At 38.3% G+C, this 22,412-nt stretch overlaps 1 protein-coding gene across 1 annotated transcript in view; it reads left to right on the plus strand.

Moving 5' to 3' along the window:
• The first annotated feature begins 1,925 nt into the window (after positions 1–1,925).
• Positions 1,926–22,412, plus strand: part of LOC101009872 (X-linked retinitis pigmentosa GTPase regulator) — a 57,911-nt gene continuing 37,424 nt past the window's right edge. Inside the window, 7 exon segments of the mRNA XM_031652509.1 lie at positions 1,926–2,112; positions 5,950–6,075; positions 6,514–6,606; positions 8,392–8,454; positions 10,496–10,654; positions 12,009–12,158; positions 18,696–18,854. Coding sequence (XP_031508369.1) covers positions 2,085–2,112; positions 5,950–6,075; positions 6,514–6,606; positions 8,392–8,454; positions 10,496–10,654; positions 12,009–12,158; positions 18,696–18,854 — 778 coding nt within the window. The 5' untranslated portion in view covers positions 1,926–2,084.

Genomic DNA, 22,412 nt, shown 5'->3' on the forward strand with positions numbered 1-22,412 from the left:
GCAAGTATCTCAAGCCTGCTTTCACTATATAGACCCAGTCATTCCTCGAATATGTGCTTTCTTCTGGGGCTTCTGCTCACCAATTACCTGCTCAGCACCTCCAATTTGATGTTTTAGTGTGCTCAAGGATGAACTCATTATGCTCTTCTTGCCCCATTTACCTAACTCCAATGTCACCAGCTCTTTCTTCAGTGTTCCCCATCTCAGTAAATGGTGCCCCCCTCCTGCTATTTGCTTATGTTGGAAACCTTGGAGTAGGGCTGCATCAATATCTTCTGGGATGCTTAGCACCAAAATGTGCCTTACTGTATTTTGAAATAAAAAAAAATGACTGCGTATCATAAAGTAAATCTTTTAAAATTCCAATTTTCCCATAGTAACAATTATGATGCTCTAAAAATGAATATTAAATCCTTTTCAAAATAATTTAGGGCCCCGTCTTTGCTGTTGTTCTAGAACTGTTTGGTAGTCCAGCACTGTCTAGGTAGGAGTCAATAGTCAGAAACCATTTCCTGTTGACTCTACAACCTAAAATATTTTCAAATCTTTCTACTCCTCTCTGGCACCAATGAACTGTACTCCCAGTCATCCTGACCACATATCTGAAATTCTGCAATAGCCTCTGAACCCTTCTCACTGCTCTAGTTTATTCTCTACATAGCATCCAGACCAGGCAGAATGATTTCAGGGACACACATAACTGATCCTGTTCTGTTGTTCTACTGCCTAAAACTTCTCAGTGGCTTCACAGTGCCTTTAGTATAAAATCTCAGATCCTTAATAGGCCCAAGACCTTGCCACCTTGCTAGGAACCAGCCTCGCCTCTTGGTGTTCCTTTAAAGAGTCAAGCTCCTTACAAACCTCTATACACAATTTACTCTCTGCCAAGAGCTCTCTCCCCCTCCTGGCTTCTCTTTCCCCAGTTCTTAGATTTAATGTTCTTTCTTCAGATAAGCCTTTGTTAACCTTCTACACCAGGTCAATGCTTCTTGTTAAACACTTCCTTCGTAACCTCCAGATTGCTTTGTAAGTAAAGGATTATTTGTGTAACTAATAGTTTAATGTCCCCTCATCATGTTAATGCAAACTTCCTGAGAAAGAGTTGGTAACACACACGAGTAATTCAGGGATCTCTGAATCCAGTTGTGTCTGATTCTAGAGCTCATGTCCACAACTACCAAGTGTACATAAATCTGCTCATCCTGGAAGATGGCTTTTTGCTTCTTTATTTCATGATAGCCAAATGTTGATGCACGGGAAGCCCTGCATCATATAACATCGCTGAGCAAATTCTACAGCAATGATGTTGTGCTGCTGGTGAACCCCCTTGTGCATGTTCTGTGAGTAGTGGACCACATACACCTCAGCTTTTACTTTCTGTTGACTACAGGCTGGACTAGCTGCGCTAGACTCCAGATCTCTTATTGTATAATCTCCACATGCTTAAACAGGGGTGACATTAACCACTTTACAGGGTTGTAATAGTACTCATTTGGTCAATAAATACGTAATGAGCATTCAATATAGGCCAGACCTTGGTTTAGATGCTGGGGATGCCTTTAGCAGAGTGCTTATCTCCTTTAATGTTTCAGCTGGTCACTATTACAAGTAGTGTCATAATTATGTGTCGATGTTTGCTTATGTCACGGGGTATGAGATTTGTGACGTCTGCCACTCATGGCAGGGTCCCTGCGGCGCCTGGACCTCCAGCGGCACGAGGGCGTTGACTCCAGGGCATCACTGCGCGGCGTGGCCGCCTCTCTGCTCCAGGACGCCAGAGGGCGCGTAGTCTCTACCGCCCCTCCGCTGTGCCTGAGTCTACCCGTTACTAGCCGTTACCGGCCTCCGTTCCCTCCCCAACGGCGCCTGCCCCGCCTTGCATTCCCAAGCTCCGCCCCCATTGCACCTAGCGGCTGTTTGTTGACTTCCGGGCGCGTGGTTGTCCGTTGATCCACGGAGTTTCGCCACGCCGAACTGGAGGGCTTTTGCGGCCCGCGTCGGGGCGGAGTAGCTGCCTTAGCCCCGACCAAACCGTCCTCTACAGCTTCCTGGCCCAGGCGCAGGCTGCCCGTACCGCCCTTGGCATGAAGGAGCCCGAAGAGCCGTTGCCCGGTGAGTCGCGCCCGCGCCGATGGCGGAAGGCCGGGAGGGAGGGTCCGCGGGCGGGCGGGCCCCGCCTCCGGATCGGCCCTGTGAGGGGACAGGCCGGAGGCTTGGCGGCCGGACTGGGGCGGGATCGCTGGTTGCGCTCCACGAATGACTGAGGGCAGAGGACCGCACGGGAAGAACAGGATGGAGGAGAACGGGAAAGAGGGTGCCTGACTTTCTTATGTTTTTAAAATAAGCTTTTGATGAGATTCTTGAAGGCGGGACACCTTTTTTTTTTTTTTTTTTTTGAGACGGAGTTTCGCTCTTGTTGCCAGGCTGGAGTGCAATGGCGCGATCTCGGCTCACCGCAACCTCCACCTCCCGGGTTCAAGCGATTCTCCTGCCTCAGCCTCCGAGTAGCTGGGATTACAGGCCTGCGCCACCACGCCTGGCTAATTTTGTATTTTTAGTAGAGACAGGGTTTCTGTATGTTGGTCAGGCTGGTCTCGAACTCCTGACCTCAGGTGATCAGCCCGCCTCAGCCTTCCAAAGTGCTGGGATTACAGGTGTGAGCCACTGCGCCCGGCCAGGCAGGGACACTTTTTACCTATCTGTAAACTCCCCAAAGTGCAGACTCCAGACTTGTGCACTTTGGAGGGCCTGAGCTCCCGGTTATGTATTGAATGCGATAAAGAGTGAGTGATCAGGGTTGTGTGGTAAAAGGGGATACAGGAAATAAATTGGAAAAGAGGAAGAAGAGGGACCCTTTAGCGAGTGTTTTTTAGCCTTTTTTTCTGAGCTCTATAGTTAGAAATACTTTTGACATTGTGACCCGATACCCCATACGTACCGTGTAACAGAAATAGATGTCTCGTGATGCAGTCCTTGTTCTAACCACTTAGATTCCGCACACAGCTTTTTGATAATGCATTCTTTTAAAATGCTGATCGTGATCCACTGAATTGATTTTCTGACCCACTAATAGGTCACGACCATGTTGAAAAAACACTGGGTTTGAGCAGAATTATACCCTCACTGAAATATGTATGTTTTCTTCCATGCTCCTGGCCGGAACTTAGATTCCTGTCCTGCAGTTCACAATTTAGTGAGACATACAGGAAGGTGAACAAAATGACCATACAAATTCACAGTAGATGTTACAGGGCCAGAGCAGAGCCACCAAACCTTGGCTTGGGATGAGGGTATCAGGGAAGCCAGGGGAGCCAGGACAAAACAGTTAAAATGTTAAAATAATTCATTCTGGGGAAACTCAGAGTCTGTTCTAGATCCTAGTCGAACTGAGATGCCTCACAATGGTTCTCAAAAAGTTGTCCACAGTGGCTAGTCTCTTGCATATTAATATTTATTATTAATACTTATATTCGCCATGTTTTCCTTTCTGGTACAAATTAGTTTATGTGTGATCACCCCCCTTGGGATTTCCCCAGAAGCTGGACCTGGCCTACTATTTGGTGTATGTGTGTGTTTAAATGGTTTTTGGGAACTGCTAATTAGTCTCTCTTCAAAATGATCCTGTGCCACAACAGTTTGTGAATACTACTCAAATCAGGTAATGACTTGATGTAAGAATGTTAAATCTCAACATCCCCGTGTACTCCCCTCCCAATCTCCTAGGACCGTGGCATTTTGTGATGATGTTTTGGGGGGAAAGATAAACCATCCTTTCCCATGTACTGTTTCTGGAAAGAGAAAAAGACATCTCTATGACTGACTGTAGTGCATGAGTAAGATGAGAATTAGAAACTTCCTGAGTAGCTGTGTTGAGAGGATCTTTTCATTTTATACTGGATCCCTAAACATTCTGAATTCTCAGAAATCAGGAAAAGCTGAAGTGCTCCTTTGCTGATGACTTGGGTAACCTGTCTTTTATATTAACAATGTCGAAAGTTATATTTGACTACCTACTCACCATTATGATGAATTCCTAAACAAAACATTGAACAGTTACGAATATACATGTGTGTAAGGGGGACCCTTTCTGTGTGAAAAGTAGAACACACAATGGCTACTTTGTGCTAGGCAGTATGGGTAGTGCAGACAGTTTATACCCTCTGTAACCTTAGAAAATAGTTGGAAAAAAACAACATTTGGGGTAACAAATGGTGAACTCTGTGTTTCAACACAGAAAAGCAGTGACTTTTTTTTTTTTTTTTTTGGAGACGGAGTCTCACTCTATCGCCCAGGCTGGAGTGCAATGACGCTATCTTGGCTCACTGCAACCTCTGCCCCTGGGGTTCGTGCAATTGTCCTGCCTCAGCCCCCGAAGTAGCTGGGATTACAGCTGGGATTACAGGTGCCCACCACCATACCCGGCTAATTTTTGCATTTTTAGTCAAGACGGGGTTTCACCACGTTGGCCAGGCTGGTCTCAAACTGCTGACCTCGAGTGATCCACCCGCCTAGGCCTCCCAAAGTGCTGGGATTACAGGCGTGAGCCACTACACCTGGCCAACATTTTTAAAGTATAGCTTTTTATTGCTTTGTGAGGACCTCATCTTACATATTATGCTACCTACCAAGCTTTCTAATCAAACTGTTACACAAATCTTGCTGAGATTTGTAATTTTGCTGATTTGTGTAACAGTTTAACTAGAGAGATTGCTAGGTAGCACAATTATTTGCCATATAAATTCTACAAATCACATAGTTCAGAGAAGCCAGTGATCATTTCCAACTCTTATGGTGGAGGAAGAGTTTACAGAGGCAGCTATGAGCTACCACTTTGAGGATGCTAGGCCCTGAGCTAAGTTTTTTATTCATGTCATCTCATTTAATCCTTACAACTTTGAATACCTAGTTGCCTTTAAAGCCTGTTTTTTTTTTTTTGTTTTGTTTTTTCTTTAGTTGCTTTCCTTGGTTCAAATGAAAGAGATAGTGGTGGAGTAATTTGTTTCTCTCTGTGCTGTCTCTGGTTTTATGGGTATTCATTGGGATTATCAACAGAGAAAGTAAGAGTTCACCATTTTGTCCAGTTGTCGTGGTTCACGCCTGTAATCCCAGCACTTTGGGAGGCCGAGGCAGGAACCCAGGAGTTTGAGACCTGAGCCTAAGCCCAGGAGTTTGAGACCAGCCTGGGCAACATGCTAAAACCCCGTCTGTGCAAAAATTACAAAATTTAGCCGGACATGGTGGCACATGCCTATAGTCCTAGCTACTCTGGAGCTGAGGTGGGAGGATTGCTTGGGCCCAGGAGGTCGACGCGGCAGTTAGCTGTGATTAGGCCACTGCGCTTCAACCTGGGTGACAGAGTGAGACCCTGTCTCTACAAAAATAAAAAGAGTTCACCATTTGGGCTAACGTCGTTTCCCTTGCATAAGAACGCTGGAGGTTCCTTGGAAAAACTGGACCAGAGAAAATCCAAATTGACTGATAGAGACTCTCCCCATAGATATCCTGATGAAGTTAATGAGGAAGCTAAGTACTGTCCTGTTTTTGTGTTTCGAGAAAAGCTCTCAGTCAGAGGCCAGACCATGAGGTGTTAACCAGAGCAAGACTAGCACAAATTGTACCATTTCATTCCAGGGAATAGACATCTACTTGGTGACAGCAGAACTATTAGTAATAGATGACTGCCTTCCTTGTGATAGTGTATTTCTTACTTTGTGCCAGTATATGAGTAATACATGTTCAATCTAGTAGATTTCAGAGATAAAACTATAATGGAGTCTGAGGAATAAGAAAGACTGAATTAAGGTGGAAGAAGGAAGGCTTAAACATTGCCAGAGTGGGGGCAAAGCTGTCATGAAACAAGAGGTTTGTATGGATAAATTACTGAAAAGGTATTTAAATAACAGGCAACATAGTAAAAATTATAAAATAGAGACCATCTTATATTTGCAGATTCGGGTGCTGTGTTTACATTTGGGAAAAGCAAATTTGCTGAAAATAATCCCAGTAAATTCTGGTTTAAAAATGATGTCCCTGTACATCTGTCATGTGGAGATGAACATACTGCTGTTGTTACCGGTTAGTATTACAATCCTGAATGAGGACAGTAATACTTAGAAAATTCTAAATATAATGTTATAGATACGCTGCTGTGTTTTAAACATGTTGAAAATATGTGTTGTTTTTTACTTTGCCAGAGAATTCTTCACAAAATAAGTCATCAGGAGTGTCTTTTAAATTTTAAGTTTCTTTAGTATATTTAAGTATGATTTTCTATACACACAACTTTCTTGAAATGAATCTATTTCAATATAATTAAAAAACTGTTACTGTATAATTTTAGAAACTCTTTCCCACCTAATAGAATCTGGTTATACATAGATGAACAAGGTAACTTGTTTCAACACAGAAAAGCAGTGACATTTAAAAAGTATAGCTTTTTATTGCTTTGTGATGACTCATCTTACATTGTGTGAAAAATGCTTCAGTTGATTATTTCTTTTTCCGTCCCACCAGGAAATAATAAACTTTACGTGTTTGGTAGTAACAACTGGGGTCAGTTAGGATTGGGATCAAAGGCAGCCATCACCAAGCCAACATGTGTCAAAGGTTTGAGATCTTTTTACCTTTTCACAAACTGTATAAAGTGTTTTTATGTTGACTGTGTAGTTCTTTAATGTCATAAATAATAAAGCCTTTAGTTGTTTATTTTCTGACATTTGCTTGAATATTATTAGCATTTAACTTATCTTTTATATGATATTCAGAACTGCTTTTGTATGTTAGGGTCTAAAAATCAGATTGATTTTAAGTCCAGGCACCACAAAGGAAGTAATGATTTTACAGTATTGCATTTGAACATCCCCCCTCCTTTTTTTTTTTTTTTTTTTTTTTGCTTGTTTGTAAAACTACTTACATATTACTGTTATTGTATATACAGAGAACAAACGTATGTTAGAATTTTGAGCTTTTCTCATTTAATAGAGTTGTGGACATTATGCTTCTATTTAGTTGCTGGTTTTATAAAACATACTTATCCGCTTTATATAGTCACTAGGTGAAGTAAACAAAACATCGAGACTAGGGATTGATTAGTACTAGTGTAAAAGAACAACAGGACAAAATATTTGAAATCAGGAGTGTTCCAGAAAATGTTAGATATATAATACCCTTACAAAGCTTTCTGGATGTTATATGCAAAACCTCTGTTTGGGTATAACCTGTGAACATCAGCTAAACTTGAAAGGATGATGGAGATTCCTTGAGATGTAGTAAGAGCAGTATTTTTTATCTTCCTGGCTAAATTTTAATTTCAGCTCAAAATATCAGTGTAGCTTGTCATATTCATGCTGTTTATGGGAATTGTTATGGAACTTTTAAAGTATTCCATGTGTTCAAAAAGTATTTATTGAGCACAGTCTAAGCACTTGGGGATATTCACAGTGACCATGACCCTTACTCTCAAATATCTTATCTAATAGAGAAGCTAACAGAATTGTTTAGACTATGGGATCCTTGAGACCAAGAATTCTATCTCAGTCATCTTTTTGCAGCCCCTATGTCAAGCACTTAGGAGATGTTCTCTAAATGTTTTTTGAATATGTAGATGAATGAATGAACAACTTTGATTCATAGGTGTATACCTATCAATATTGGTCTTTCAGTTTTTCATTGAATGTGGTAGAAGGTGAGCTTGATAACGGTGATGGCAGGTTAGGTAAGGGATCAGATTGGTGAGGAGGAAGCATAATAGAATACAGTGAGTCTCAGCACATATTAACTACCTGTGAAGTTTTTTTTTTTTTTTTTTTGAGACAGGGTCTCGCTCTGTTGCCCAAGCTGGAGTGCAGTGGCGTGATCTCTGATTACTGCAGCCTCAACCTCCTGGGCTCCAGCCATCCTCCCACCTCAGCACCCCCTCTCCGAATAGCTGAAACTATAGGCATGCACCACCACACCCAGCTAATTTTTGTGTTTTTTTGTAGAGATGGGGTTTCACCGTGTTGCTCAGGCTGGTCTGGAACTCCTGAGCTCAAGCCATCCGCCCGTCTCAGCTTCCCAAAGTGCTGGGATAATAGGTGTGAGCCCCCGCACCTGGCCTACCTGTGGAGTTTAAAAATATACATATATAGATGTCTAGCCCCTACTTTAGACCCACTGACTCAGATTCCCTAGGGATGGGGCTAAGATATCTATATTGTATTCAAGCTCCACTGGTTATGATGGTACACAACCAGTTCTGAAAACCTCTGGTTTGCTAGTTAAGAACATTGACTTTGGAATCAGACAAGCCTGCTATTAAATCTCGGTTCTATCATTTAGTTACCATTTGTCCTGGACTACTGTTCATTTTCATTGCTGTAAAATAATTGTCCCATTTTTAAATATTTTTAGCTCTAGAACCTGAAAAGGTGAAATTAGCTGCCTGTGGAAGGAACCACACCCTGGTGTCAACAGGTATAGTGCTCAACCTGTATGATTTCCTGCCTGACTTTGAGAACTGAGGTCTCATTCCAGTAACGTGGTTTTGTAAAATTAATAGAGATTATACTTTGGCAACAGTAAAATTAGGGTTTTTGAAAATGTCAATGGCTAGTACACATTTGCCTTTGCAAATATACACATAAATGTCAAATGGCTGAAGAAAAAGCTTCTTTTCTTGGATTATATCATGGGACAGCATCTCCTAACCTGTGTGTCCACCTTAGGGGCTGGTTATTCCTGTTCTTGCTCTTCTAGAACTCTTCCTTACTAAGGTTGAGTGGAAGGCACCCGGAAGGCTGTTGATGTGAGCGAGCACAATTCCCATCAAAACCCATACCAGCTTTTGTGTGTGTATGTGTGTTTGTAGAAATTAACAAAGTGCTTCTAAAATTTATATGGAAAACAATTGACATAGAAGAGCCAAAACAATTTTGAAAAATAACAAAATTAGAGGACTGGCACTACCTGATTTCAAGACTCACTGTAAAGCTGCCGTAATCAAGACGGTGTGGTATTGGCAAAAAGATAGACAAAGATTAATGGAACAGAATAGAGTCTGCAAGTAGACCCGTATATATATGCCCACTTGATTTTTGGCAGAGATGCGAAATTCAATAGAGAAAGAGTAGTATCTTCAGCAAATGCTGCGGTAACAACTAGACCTCCAGGACCTGACCACTGAGCAGTTCTTCCTACCACCTTCCCCCTGCCCCTGCCCCGCGCCCCCAACCACTTATTCTGTCTTCAGGATGTTTTCACTGTGTCAGCTGCTCTCCACCTCTCCATACCTTTCCCTTTCTGAAGTGTCTTTTCTCTTTCTCTTAGGCTTTTCGGATTATCTTTTGAGATCCCATTAAGTGTTACTTCTTCCATGGAACATTTTGTGACTGTTCAACTTTGTGTTCATTTATTTGTTTGAATTATTTCAATCTCACCAACTCTGGTTTGCTCCATGTGTGTTAAATTGTGCACTCCAATTTCTTGTGACCTTGTATGTATTTTCCATTTGAAAGCTAATCTTGTTTCCCCAATTAGGTTTCCTCTTTTCTTAAAAACAAAAAATAAAAATAACAATAACTTTAAAATTTTTACTAACTCAGGCTGATTCTGCCCTCATTTCACCCTATAATTTAGCAAGGCTTCAACTTCGTGTATATGTTTATGACGTAGCTAACTAATTATGTGTTAAAAATCTTCATTAATTTACAACTTACTGGAAATGTGTATAATCTAGGCATGATGTACTTTTTATTTAATTAACAGAGTAATTAACAAACATTTTTACGTACTTTAAATGAGCCAAATGCTGTTCTAAGAATTTTACAAATCTCAGCTAATTCAGTCTTCATAACAACTCTTATGAAGTAGGTACTATTATTATTCCCATTTTATAGATGAGACAAATGAGGCACACAGAGGTTATGGCTTGCCCAAGGTCCCACAGCTTTGGTAAGTGGTAAGCCAGAATTTGCACCCAAGCAGTCTGGCTCTGGAGTCTTTCCTCCTAAACAGAGTGCTATAGTGACTTCTTATTTAGCTAGGAAGTTAAAATGAATACAACATAGAATTATCATGTTTCTAATTAGATTCTTCTTGGATTTGCCTCGTTTTACTTATTTATACTATATCTTAGCTTTAATGGGTACAGAAGTTAAAATTAATGGACACATCTCTTTTAAAATAGATTTGCATTTTAAACTAGTTTGGAAGTTACTTTCCTTGTTTTTACTCTGAATTAATAAAGTACTATATTAGCAAGAAATACGTTCCATTCATTCTGTTCATTTCAGTTGCTAGTTACATTCTAGATTGATTTCTAACATCTCACAAAAATATGTGACCTTGCTTGTTTTGCTGTATTTTGACGATGAAATGAAGTTGTCTCCCAAATAATAGGATAATGATAGCTTTCAACTTTCTTCACTGTTAAAAGAGGAAATCGCTGCTATACACTGACCTGTCTCATAAAAAGGGGGACTCTATAGTCTGTTGATGTTTTCTTTTCCATGTGCAGAAGGAGGCAATGTATATGCAACTGGTGGAAATGAGGAAGGACAGTTGGGGCTGGGTGACACTGAAGAAAGAAACACTTTTCATGTAATTAGCTTTTTTACATCCGAGCATAAGATTAAACAGCTCTCTGCTGGATCTGATACTTCAGCTGCCCTAACTGGTGAGGCTTGTTTCTTTTTCAGTCTGGGACACATTCCTTTCCTGTAGATCAATATATGCCAACTCGGTAAACTGAAGGGAGCATTGCTGTTTAGTTTTCTTTCATTGACTATCTATGTGTTTTCAGAAAACATTTAAAATATAACTTTAAATCTTGACATACTGCAATTTTATGCTTATTTATGCTTATTTTATGCTTATTTGTGCTTATTTAAATATACATTTAAAAAGTAATTGGCAAATAAGCTCTAAGCTATGCTCTCCATCTACTCCTTTAGATATTCTTAAATATTATTTTCATTGTGTGCTCTTAAAGTTCTACTTACAGTTTTAGCTGAAGTTGCTATCAGAAACATCCACAGAAATCTATTGCAGCATATGGTGTTAAAATGTGATTTGTAACAGTCATTGTACCTCTCTGCCCTCCCTACCAAAAGCCCATATGAGACATTTCTTTAAAATTTGGAGCCAAGATCAGCTTGATCTCACTGAAGCTGCTGGTTAGCTGCTTTGTTTCAAGCAGGAGACTATGTAACATCCGGTGTTACTCTATCAGGAAAGTCAGAGTTGTATCTGAAGCTCTATCCTTTGGATTTTGTCAGCCCTTAAGTTAGCATTTTGACATCCTTTCAGTTGTTATTTTCATTTATTTGTTTTGCATTACTAAACCACTTCAAAATTTAAATTATTTAAAATATATAAATAAATCTTGAGAATTCCTTTCTAAAATATTTTTCCTAGATTTTTTCTGACATCAAAACCCTTATCAGAAATTATATAAGTTACCTATTTTTGAGATGTTTTACATGATATTATATCTTCATCCTCTAAGGCTAGCTTCTGTGTTTTCAGGTTTAAATTGTAAGGAAAAAAATATGCAGTGGAATACATTTCTTCTCTTCTTTTTTCCAAAACATCATTTCCACAGCGCTCTCAAGAGCAAGGTCTTCCAGGCTTTTTTGACCTGCAGGTGTCTAATGTGACCTGTGCTGTCTTTCAGTTCAGTTGCAGGTAGACTGCTTGGAAGGAGGAGAATATTTCTGTTTAGAGACATTAGAATGGGAAAGGGTGATTGTAGGAAAGGGCATTCTGTCTTTGCTATTGAGATAAAAATATGGCCAGGACTAAAGTGATTTACAATCAGGCTGTTCTGTGTTCTTTATCATTATAGAAGTATTTCACAATATAAATTGAACTCTTAAGTAGCTAACTGGTGTAAATGTCTTAGTAGTACTTTATTGTTAAGATACATAATTTTTATGAACTATAAAATAAATGGTCTTTTGGAAGTATAATAGCTTCAGAGCCTGACTACCTTTTAAAACCTTTTCTCCCCCTTGTATTTTTCTTTGTAGAGGATGGAAGACTTTTTATGTGGGGTGACAATTGCCTAGGGCAAATTGGTTTAAAAAATGTAACTAATGTCTGTGTCCCTCATCAAGTGACCATTGGAAAACCTGTCTCCTGGATCTCTTGTGGATATTACCATTCAGCTTTTGTAACAAGTAAGACACATTTTGAAGTCATCATGTTATCTCCCACTTCTGTGTTATTAAATTAATAATGAAATGATGTAACATATTCTCTGGTTCTATAGAAATAATGCCATGGTTGTTCATGTAATGAAATTGTTTTGGTCTGTTTTAGGTCACAGTATTTCCCCATTTATATAATAAGAGTTCATAATTTCAAACTGTGTCTGACATGATCACTTTTTAGGTGAATATAGAGAGCTCAGCATGGGATATGGTTTCCTTTGGGAGGACTTTCTCAGCATTCCCAACTTCTCCCTTTCCTGGACCTACTGGCAACCTTTTCTATCTTAGTTAAAATATTCGAAATGTTGGGCTCTAGCTGTTATAGTCTATATCTACACTAGTAATAACAGAGGAAGTGTGATTATGACTTTGCATCTAATTGATGGGATTTTTTAATAGTAAAAATACCTAGAGGAAATAGTTTATGGACCCTCTTAGACAAATCTTTAAAGATTTATTTTATGCATTTACTCTTTATTTCATGTACCACAGACTCGGGGTAGAAAGTGGTAATTCACCCATCTCAGTGCCCCCCAAAGTTACCAATGAATTGGCAGCAGCATGATACCAAGAGAGAGTAAACCTGACTTTGTCAGTATTTTTCACCACTGCATCCCTGGTGTCTTGAACAAACTGATAATCAATAAATATTATTGAATGAAGGAGAAAGTGAATGAATGATGAATTGATTGCATTCCTTGGGGCAACACTACCTACCAACTTATTGGCAACTTTTGGCTCCTGGGGTTGGTATAGTCTGTACTTGCTTTGTTCATGAAACAAAAAACAGGAAACAAAAACACAAATGGGAAAAAAAGGCAGCCAAACGATAAAAATACCAAGCAAAAGCATTGTTTTGTATTTGGACTTTAAGAAAACTGCCAGAATGAATTGTGTGAATGAACTCTGCATTAGCCATTAGGTGAACAAGTGGAATAGTTCATCTTAACCAACAGGCATTACATTGAGCTTTTTTTTTTTTTTTTTGGTGTGTTTTTATGCTTTTTAAAAAAATTAAAACCCAGCTTTATTGAGATATAATTCACATACCCTACAATTCACCCATTTAAGGTAGATGATGGAATGTTTTTTAGCATATTCACAGGTTTGTACATAAAATGAACTTTTATACCGAGCATTTTGCTGAGATTCATTTACATCAGCTAATATGAACTGTCAGTAATTTTCACACTAGCCATTATTTTATGACTTTAATCACTTAAAGCAACTTTTTACAAATTTTGGAAATAACTCATGTATAAGGGGTTTTACTTAATATGTATTTCATGATAGATGAAAGTGTTACATAGAAAAGCATTTTTTTTCTCTTTGTTGAATTTGTAGATCAGAAAAAGCAGATTCTTTATTTTTAATTTTTAGTATTTGTGGGTACATAATATATATATATATAGTGGGTACATTATATATATATATGTAGTGGGTACATTTTATGTATATATATATGGAATACCTGAGATTTTTTATACAGGCATGTGATGGGTAATAATCACGTCGTGGGGAATGGGGTATCCATCCCCTCAAGCATTTACCCTTTGTGTTACAAACAATCCAATGATACTCTCTTAGTTATTTTAAGATGTACAATTATTTTGATTGTAATCATCCTGTTGTGCTGTCAAATACTAGATATTATTATTTCTAATTTTTGGACCCATTAACCTACCCTCCTACACACACCCCACTCCCCTTTCTAGCCTTTGGTAACAATCCTTCTACTCTTTATTTCCATGAGTTTGTTTTGATTTTTACATCCCACAAATAAGTGAGAACATGCAGTATATGTCTTTCTGTGCCTGTTTTATTTCATTTAACATAATGACTTCCAGTTCCATCCATGTCATTGCAAATGACTGGATCTCATTCTTTTTCATGGCTGAATAGTACTCTATGGTGGATAAGTACCACATTTTTTCTTTTTTTTGAGACAGAGTCTTGCTCTTTTGCCCAGGTTGGAGTACAGTAGCGCAATCTCAGCTCACTGTATCCTCCGCCTCCCGGGTTCAAGTGATTCTCCTGCCTCAGCCTCCTGAGTAGCTCGTATTACAGGCGCCAACCATCATGCCCAGCTAATTTTTTTGTATTTTTAGTAGCAACAGGGTTTCACCATGTTGGTCAGTCTGGTCTTGAACTCCTGACCTCAGGTGATCCGCCCACCTTGGCCTCCCAAAGTGCTGGGATTACAGGTCTGAGCCACCGCGTCCAGCTCCACGTTTTCTTTATTCAGTCATCTGTTGATGAACACTTAGGTTGCTTCCAAATCTTGGCTATTGTGAACAGTGCTGCAACAAACATGGGAGTGCAGATATCTCTTTGATATACCAGTTTCTGTTCTTTGGGTATATACCCAGCAGTGGGATTGCTGGATCATATGGTAGCTCTGTTTTTAGTTTTTTGAGGAACCTCCAAACAGAATAGTGTATTTCCTAATAAAAATGCAGAACATATTACTAAGATAGTTATGTTTAAGACTTCCTACAGATTTTTCACCTACTAGTATGTTTAAATGCTCATGTTCGTATTTTAAATTCGTGTTCTCAATTCAAGTTCATATTATAAATTATATAAAATATTCAATTTTTAGATGTTATAGGTAAAATCTATGGAGTTTTCAGGTATTATCCCTGATTTCTGTGTCTTTTCATCTGATATGTTAATGGTTGGGTCTGAGCATTTCAACCAATGATTCACTGATTTAGGTGTAGTACAATAGGGGATATAAGCAAATGAGTTGGGGTCATGGGAACTGGGGGCAGGAATTTGTGGAGCAATCTTCAGAGACTGGAGAATAGAGACTTGGCAGTGTGCTTAAGATCAGAATCCTGGGGAAGGTAGCTATCAGAGCCAGGTAGATAGTTTGAAGAATCCAGATTTTATAAAAATTAATAGACCTAAGTGAAGTAGATATAATTGATATGAAATGACCTATTTGTTCTTCATGATAAATGTTATTTTATTTTTTATATATAAATAAGAAAAAGACCTTGAAATTAAATAAAACATTTTATATGGATTAAAAGCACTCACCTTCCCCTTTAAGGAAGGTCCTACTGATAAGCTACAGGAAAATATCTTCTTACCCTTTATAGCAAGCTCGTCCAACCCGCAGCCCAGGATGGCTTTGAATGTGGCCCAACACAAATCGTAACCCTTCTTAAAACATGAGATTTATGCACAGACCTTTTCTTTTTTTAGCTCATCAGCTATCGTTAGTGTTAGTGTATTTAATGTGTGGCCGAAGACAATTCTTCCAGTGTGGTCCAGGGAAGCCAAAAGATTGGACACCCCTGCTTTGTAGGTAAAACATTTTACTTTAAAAAGTTGACACTGTGAGAAACCTCAGCAACTTACTATGTAAAAGTCATTTTATATGCTATTTCTTACAATACCAAGTTGATTAAAATGTAGTACCTGCCCTTCTGGAGTTTACAGTCAAACTATAGGATGTATAGTTTTCCATGTACAAAGCATTTTCAAGTACAAATAGATTTCAGTTAATCTCCCAACCACTCTGAGAGAGAGGTGGTGGTATCTCTGATTCCGTATATGCAGGCAGGATTCGAACACAGTTTTATTCAAGGTGATGCTGCAATTGAGTTGCAGAATCAGAATTTGAACTCCAGTCTTCCAGCTCTAAAAGCCAGAACAACTTCTACTGACATGCAGTTTCTCTCCATGTACAAGAGGAAGAGGAGGATGTGGTAGCAGCTACTAATGACCAGGCACTGATTGTGTTCTAAGTGCCTTTGAATGCATTAATTCAGTTATTCCTATGAAACAACCCTGTCACATAGGCACTTTTATCCCCATGTTACAGGCCTAGCGATTGAACAACTTGCTCAGTATGATTGAGTAAGTGGCAGAATCCAGATGCAAACAAGGCAGTCTGACTCGGTAGCACATACTTTTCACTACTGTGCTAGACCAATAACTGCAATATACAGCAGACCATGATTGGTAACATAAGACATTTGATAGCAGAGTCTTACGTGAGATCAAGAAAGAAAAAATATTATTTCTTGTTAAGGACATCAGGACATATTTCAGAGAAAGGGTGGTATTTGAGATTAACCATGAAAGATGGAAGCAACTCTGAGAGAGACAGAGATGAGGGAAGAACAATCCAGGCAGAGACAAAAACATGTGCAGAGATAAAGAGACAGAAAAGGAAATCGTGTATTTGGAGATTATTGCATAGTTGAGTTTGTTTAGAGGTTGTTTGTTTAGAGGTTAGGGATCATGGATCCTAAAGGAATGTGAACCCCTAAAATGATATGCTAAAATTGGTAGGTGCATTTTTTTTTTTTTTTTTGGAGCCAGGTCTCAGTCTGTTGCCCAGGCTGGAGTGCAGTGGCATAATCACGGCTCACTGTAGCCTAGACCTTCTGGGCTCGAGTGATCCTCCCACTTCATTCCCCTGAGTAGCTGGGACAAAGATGCATGCCACCACACCCGGCTAATTTTTGTATTCTTTGTAGAGACATGGGTTTCACCATGTTGCCCAGGCTGGTCTCAAACTCTTAGACTCAAGCCATCTGCCAGCCTCGGCCTCCCAAAGTGCTGGGATTACAGGTGTGAGCCATCACACCCTGCTGGGATGTGTACTTTTTTAAAATAGAGCTGTCATCAAATTCTCAAGGGAGGATGTGACTCAAAAGAGAGTCACCAGCTTGGGAGTAGATAGAAATATGACTGGTTAGTAGTCCGGGGACCTAATATGGAAGGTCTCTTGTAACAGTCTGCAGTTTATACTTGATACATGTATTTTTTTTTTTTATTTGGAAGTGTCATAATTAGAGCCTTGTTTTTGGAAGATATATCTGATATTGTATGGATATGTTAGACTAGAGGTAGGAAAGACATTTGAGAAACTTGATCCAGGTGAAAATTCATGTTAAGGTGTAAAGGGAATCAGGAATCTATAGACAGAAATGGAGAGAGACTCATCAGGACTTAGGAACCAGTTTCTATGGGAGGCAACAAGCATGGGAGAATGGAAGGGTGCTAACTTACTGGGCATCACTTTTGTGTCAGTGTTTGCTAAATACTTCATAGAAAACTGTGGTCCATAAAACTTCATTTTCTGTGCGGATCAATTCAGAAAATCAATATAGCTGTGTTTACAGTATTTGAGCAAGTTTCAAGTGGTGCATATCTTGTGCATTGGCTGTCCCACACCTTCCCGAAGTTCCGTGATTTTCTAGAAGGACTCACAGTCTTCAATAGCAGATTATACTTATGAATAAGATTTATTACAGCAAAGGATACAAAGCAAAAAGAAAAAGTGGGGAAAAGATAAGCATCTACAGTGGAGTCCAGAGAAGTCGTGCTTGGACTTCCTAGTACTTTCTCTTAGGAAACCACACAGGGCATGTTTTCTTTTTAGCAGTGAACTACAGGGACATGTGTGGAATGTCTCTGCCCAGGGAAACCCATTCTGGTGCTTCCAGGGGATTTAGCAGGCTGGTCATATAGGCACCACCTGCTAGCAACTGGCCACAGCAGCTGAAACTCAGGACCCTCAATAATGAAGCCAGGTGCGCATCATCAATGTTAATGTTTGTGCAAGCAGCCCTGAGAAACCTAATCTGGCATAGTTTGTTGCTCTGGTATATATAACAAAGTCATTAATCATTCATATAAAGAACATTCCAGGGGCCACCTTCTCAGGGGTTGGGCAAGGATCAATCACGGTTCTCTCAGAGACTTACAAAGAATAAGCAAGCAGATCTGCTCTGTTGTCTCTTTGCTGATACCAATGGTGATGTGTTCTATGTCATTCTTGAGATTGGACCATATACTTACACAAGATTTTTAAATTCTACTTTATAGAACTCAGTTAATTGCATAGAAATGAATAAGAAAGTTCTTGCTTTCAAGAAGTTCACAGTCATAATACAGTGTGATAAATGTAATAAAGAAGCAAATTAATAGTGTTAGTATGGACAGGGCAGTGATTAAGTGTCAGGAACTCTTTGGTAAGCATCTTTGGAGGAAATGCCATCTAAATGGGTAAAATCTGCTATGTTAGGATTTACTTAACATATTTACTACACACATAAGTGAGTTTTCTAAACCAGTTTCATATAAAGCAATTATTTATTCATTTATTCCACAAATATTAAGTGCTTGTTCTAGACACTGCTAGGTTTTGGGGATACCGTAGGGAGCAAGACAAAATTCGTATTTTTATGGGAGCTTTAAGTAAGTAGAAGACACAAGATATTCTTCACTTTTGTGAAAGCACTAAAATGATTTCTAGTTGTTTATTAGTAGTGGTAGTCATGAATTTTTCATGAAAATTACTGGATTAAAATAATCAAGGGGAAAAGAAAATCTAGCTTTATTTCCTTATCATACAGTGAAAATATCTCAAGAAAGGTCAAATGTATTAAGTTATCCTTGTCAAAACATTTTTTTGAAGGTAAGATCAGCTTTTTGTTCATATGTATGTCATCACTAATCACTGTACTTTTCCTTCAATAGCAGATGGTGAGCTCTATATCTTTGGAGAGCCTGAGAATGGGAAGTTAGGTCTTCCTAATCAGCTCCTGAGCAATCACAGAACACCCCAGCTGGTGTCTGAAATTCCTGAGAAGGTGATCCAAGTAGCTTGTGGCGGAGAGCACACTGTGGTTCTCACAGGTATGGATGGAGTCCACTGTTCTGTTCCCTGCTTTCTGTGGAGACTAATGAAATTTTTTTAGTGTTCATTTTTTTTTTATTGTGGTAAGGATACTTGCTATAAGAACTACCTTCTTAATAGATTTTTAAGTGTATAATACAGTATTTTTATATGTAGGCACCACTATTGTACAGCAGATGTCTGAAACTTAACCTTGAATAACTGAAACTTCATGCCCACTGTACGGTAACTCGTCTTTCCCGCCTCCCCTCAGCTCCTGGCAACCACCATTCTGTTCTTAGCCTCTATGAGTTTGACTCTTAGACACCTCGTGTCAGGTGGCTTTGCATCTCTTTCCATTAAGATTCTCACTTTTGGGGCCTGGTGCAATGGCTGACACCTGTAATCCTAGCATCTTGGGAGGCCAAGGCAAGCAGATCTCTTCAGCCCAGGAGTTTGAGACCAGCCTGAGCAACATGGTGAAACCCCAACTTTACTAAAATTAGCCAGGTGTGGTCTCAGCTAGACCTTGTCTCCAAAAAAAAAAACCCAAAAAGATTCTCACCCTTTATTTCTATACTTAATATATATTTCTGGTCTATGAAATAATTTTTTTAAGTAGAAAAAAATGAATTCTGCTAATGTAATTTATATTTTCATGACCTTAACTTTTTTTTTTTTTTGAGACGGATTTCACTCTTGTCATCTAGGCTGAAGTGCAACGGCCCGATCTCAGCTCACTGCAGCCTCTGCTTCCTGAGTTCAAGCAATTCTCCCGCCTCAGCCTCCTGAGTAGCTGGGATTACAGGCGCCCACTACCATGCCCGGCTAATTTTTGTATTTTTAGTAGAGAGGGGGTTTTGCCATGTTGGCAAGACTGCCTCGAACTCCTAACCTCAGGTGATTCACCCGCCTCGGCCTCCCAAAGTGTTGGGATTACAGGCGTGAGCCACCACATCTGGCCTGACCTTAACATTTTTAATGGCAACATATTCCATTATTTTTAGCTCATTTTCAGGGACAAACAATTTTTCTTATATATATGTTTTCTATATTTATCTAAAATCGACATTTTTCCTGAAATGCCTTCTTTTGGAGAAGCTTTTTGTTCAAGCTATTTTCTACATGACATTGATAATTCTTTTTTTTGTGATATTTACAGTGTATAACTTGGGAATTTCTTTGTAGTTGTATGTTCTGTTATAGTAATTTATTAAAAAGTGGTAAGGTTTTAAATTACAGATAATAAAATAAAGTTAGGACCTTAATAGTGATGTTACTTTTGGAATCTGAATTTCATATTTGTTATGACATGTCATTTCTCACAATTCTGATCACTGTATTGAAATATACTCACTACTTGCTAATATGTTTACTAAATTGATGCTTCCAAATTTTTTTCGACATTAGATTTATTTTAGATGAGTAATGTACATAATACAATTAGGTAGTGAATTATTATATTTTTTGCACAAAAATTAATAGTTTGTGAAGTCACCACTTAATCTTTAGTAGCCCAAAGTTAGAAATGTTGCAGATAAATTTTGAATAATATCCAAGTCTAAGATGATATGCCTAATGTTGCCGGGTAAGTGAAGAATATTTTATCTTTATATTTTTCTCTCTGATGTTACTTTTCCTCAACTTCCTGTTCCAGCCCCAGTCATGGTTATTAAGCTTTAGTTACTAGATGGAATCTTTTCTAAGTTAGAAAAAAGTTTTTTTCAAAACTTATACTCTAAATTTGGAATTAATTCTGAGGTTTAAGATTTTTTTTGAATTCCTGTTGAAAAAGTGAATTTTTATATAATTTCAAAAATGTCCTAAAAATTAAACTTTGAAATTAATTTTTAAACATTATCTGAAAATTCATTCTATAGACAGAAATGCAACTTGATGTGTTACATATTTTCTCTAGTTTATGCAAAGATTATAGAAAGAATGAATAGGTCATTCAGGGTTATTTTAACAGATACAGATGCTGATTGTATAATAATAGCGTCTTCAACCATTCATTATAAAATATTTTTCTATAAAGTGAGCAACAAGATAATCTATGATACTTTCAATGAAAGCTTAATTCTTACTTTTATATTCTTAATTTAAAATAAACACACTTAAGGATGATGTTTTCTTGTGGTTTTAAAGACATTTAGCTTTCTGTGGTCTTTGTTCTGAGCCTAAGTATAATCTTTCCAGAAACTGATTGCTCTCTCCAGATTTTTGCAAGCTTTGGGATCTCATACACCAGGAAAGTTTTTTAAATTATGAGATGCATCTATTTGACAGACCTGGAATAGTTATTGTTTGCCACTAAGATTTCCACTGCAGATGCAAGAAAGAAGTGTCCTTGCGTTTCCTGTCTGATTGTGGCAGCCAACATTGAATGGGGGAATACAGGAGAAAAACTTGGCAATACAGGGAAAAAAACATGAAGAGAGAATTTTTACAGTTCATAAAATAATTTTGTAAACACAGTGAAGAGCTTGTGTTACAATCCAGAGAATAACCTAAAATTTGAGTTTAAAAAATTATGAGAACCAATAGATGGTTGTCAGCTTCTGATTCACATTTGCCTAAATATGGGCACTGAAAAAAATGACTGTTTGCACTATCATATCATAAAATAAGGAATATTTTCAAAATGGAAAGCTCTTAATTGTAAAAAGGACACCTTCAACTGTATAAATGTATCTGTATGGAAATTTCACTACTTTGCCTGTTTTTCACATTTCTCCATGGACCTGTGCAAGCTTTATTATGAGCCAGCCCTGGTGAGGAGCCTGATTCTGGAACACAGTATAGGCAGAATATTAAAAATATTTAGTCCTAGGTGATGAAGAAATGGACCTGAAGAGTATATTGATCATCAGTGTGACTAAATACTAAACTGGATTGCTAAGAGAGTTATGGAATATTTTGTAAGACCTTAAGGAAAGAATAGCTAATCACCTGTTCCAATTTCTTTCACTGAAGAAAAGCACTTGGATTAGATTATTCTATGAAGGGCCTTCCCAGCCTTGTTTTTCTATATGTCTATAACTCTTACCTTAAAATCTATTAGAGGATCATTCATTAAACTATTTTTAAAACAATTTAGTTCATATCTGATGAATTTATTTCAAATATAGTATTTGCACATGACCACGATAGTTTAGAAAATAAAACTGGTTGTAGTGATAGGGTGATTATAGTTTTGCCTTGGGATCAGGGAAACCATGGACCACTGTGGAAAAAGTCTGAGGCTGGAACTTGGTACAGACTAAGTGAGGCAGAGTGATATTTGTAATTTTGTAAGTCATCCACAGCAGTTACCAACAGGTAAGAAAGGCCAGTTGTAAGATGGGGTTCACAATGAAGTCTGGGTCCTGAGGCAAATGAGAATTTATCTTAACTTCTAAGATTATGTTTGGATAAACTTAAGTGTTCTACAGGTTAACAAATTATTCGTTCTGAAATCAAATATATTCTGTGAAATTACAGTAATATTGATCTGAAGCTAACTGATCAAATCTGTTTTCCTAATATAATATTACTTATTAACATTAAATTATGTTGTTAAATGTCACAAAGGTGAT

Source organism: Papio anubis, chromosome 11 (assembly GCF_008728515.1).
Source record: "Papio anubis isolate 15944 chromosome 11, Panubis1.0, whole genome shotgun sequence".
Taxonomy (NCBI): domain Eukaryota; kingdom Metazoa; phylum Chordata; class Mammalia; order Primates; family Cercopithecidae; genus Papio; species Papio anubis.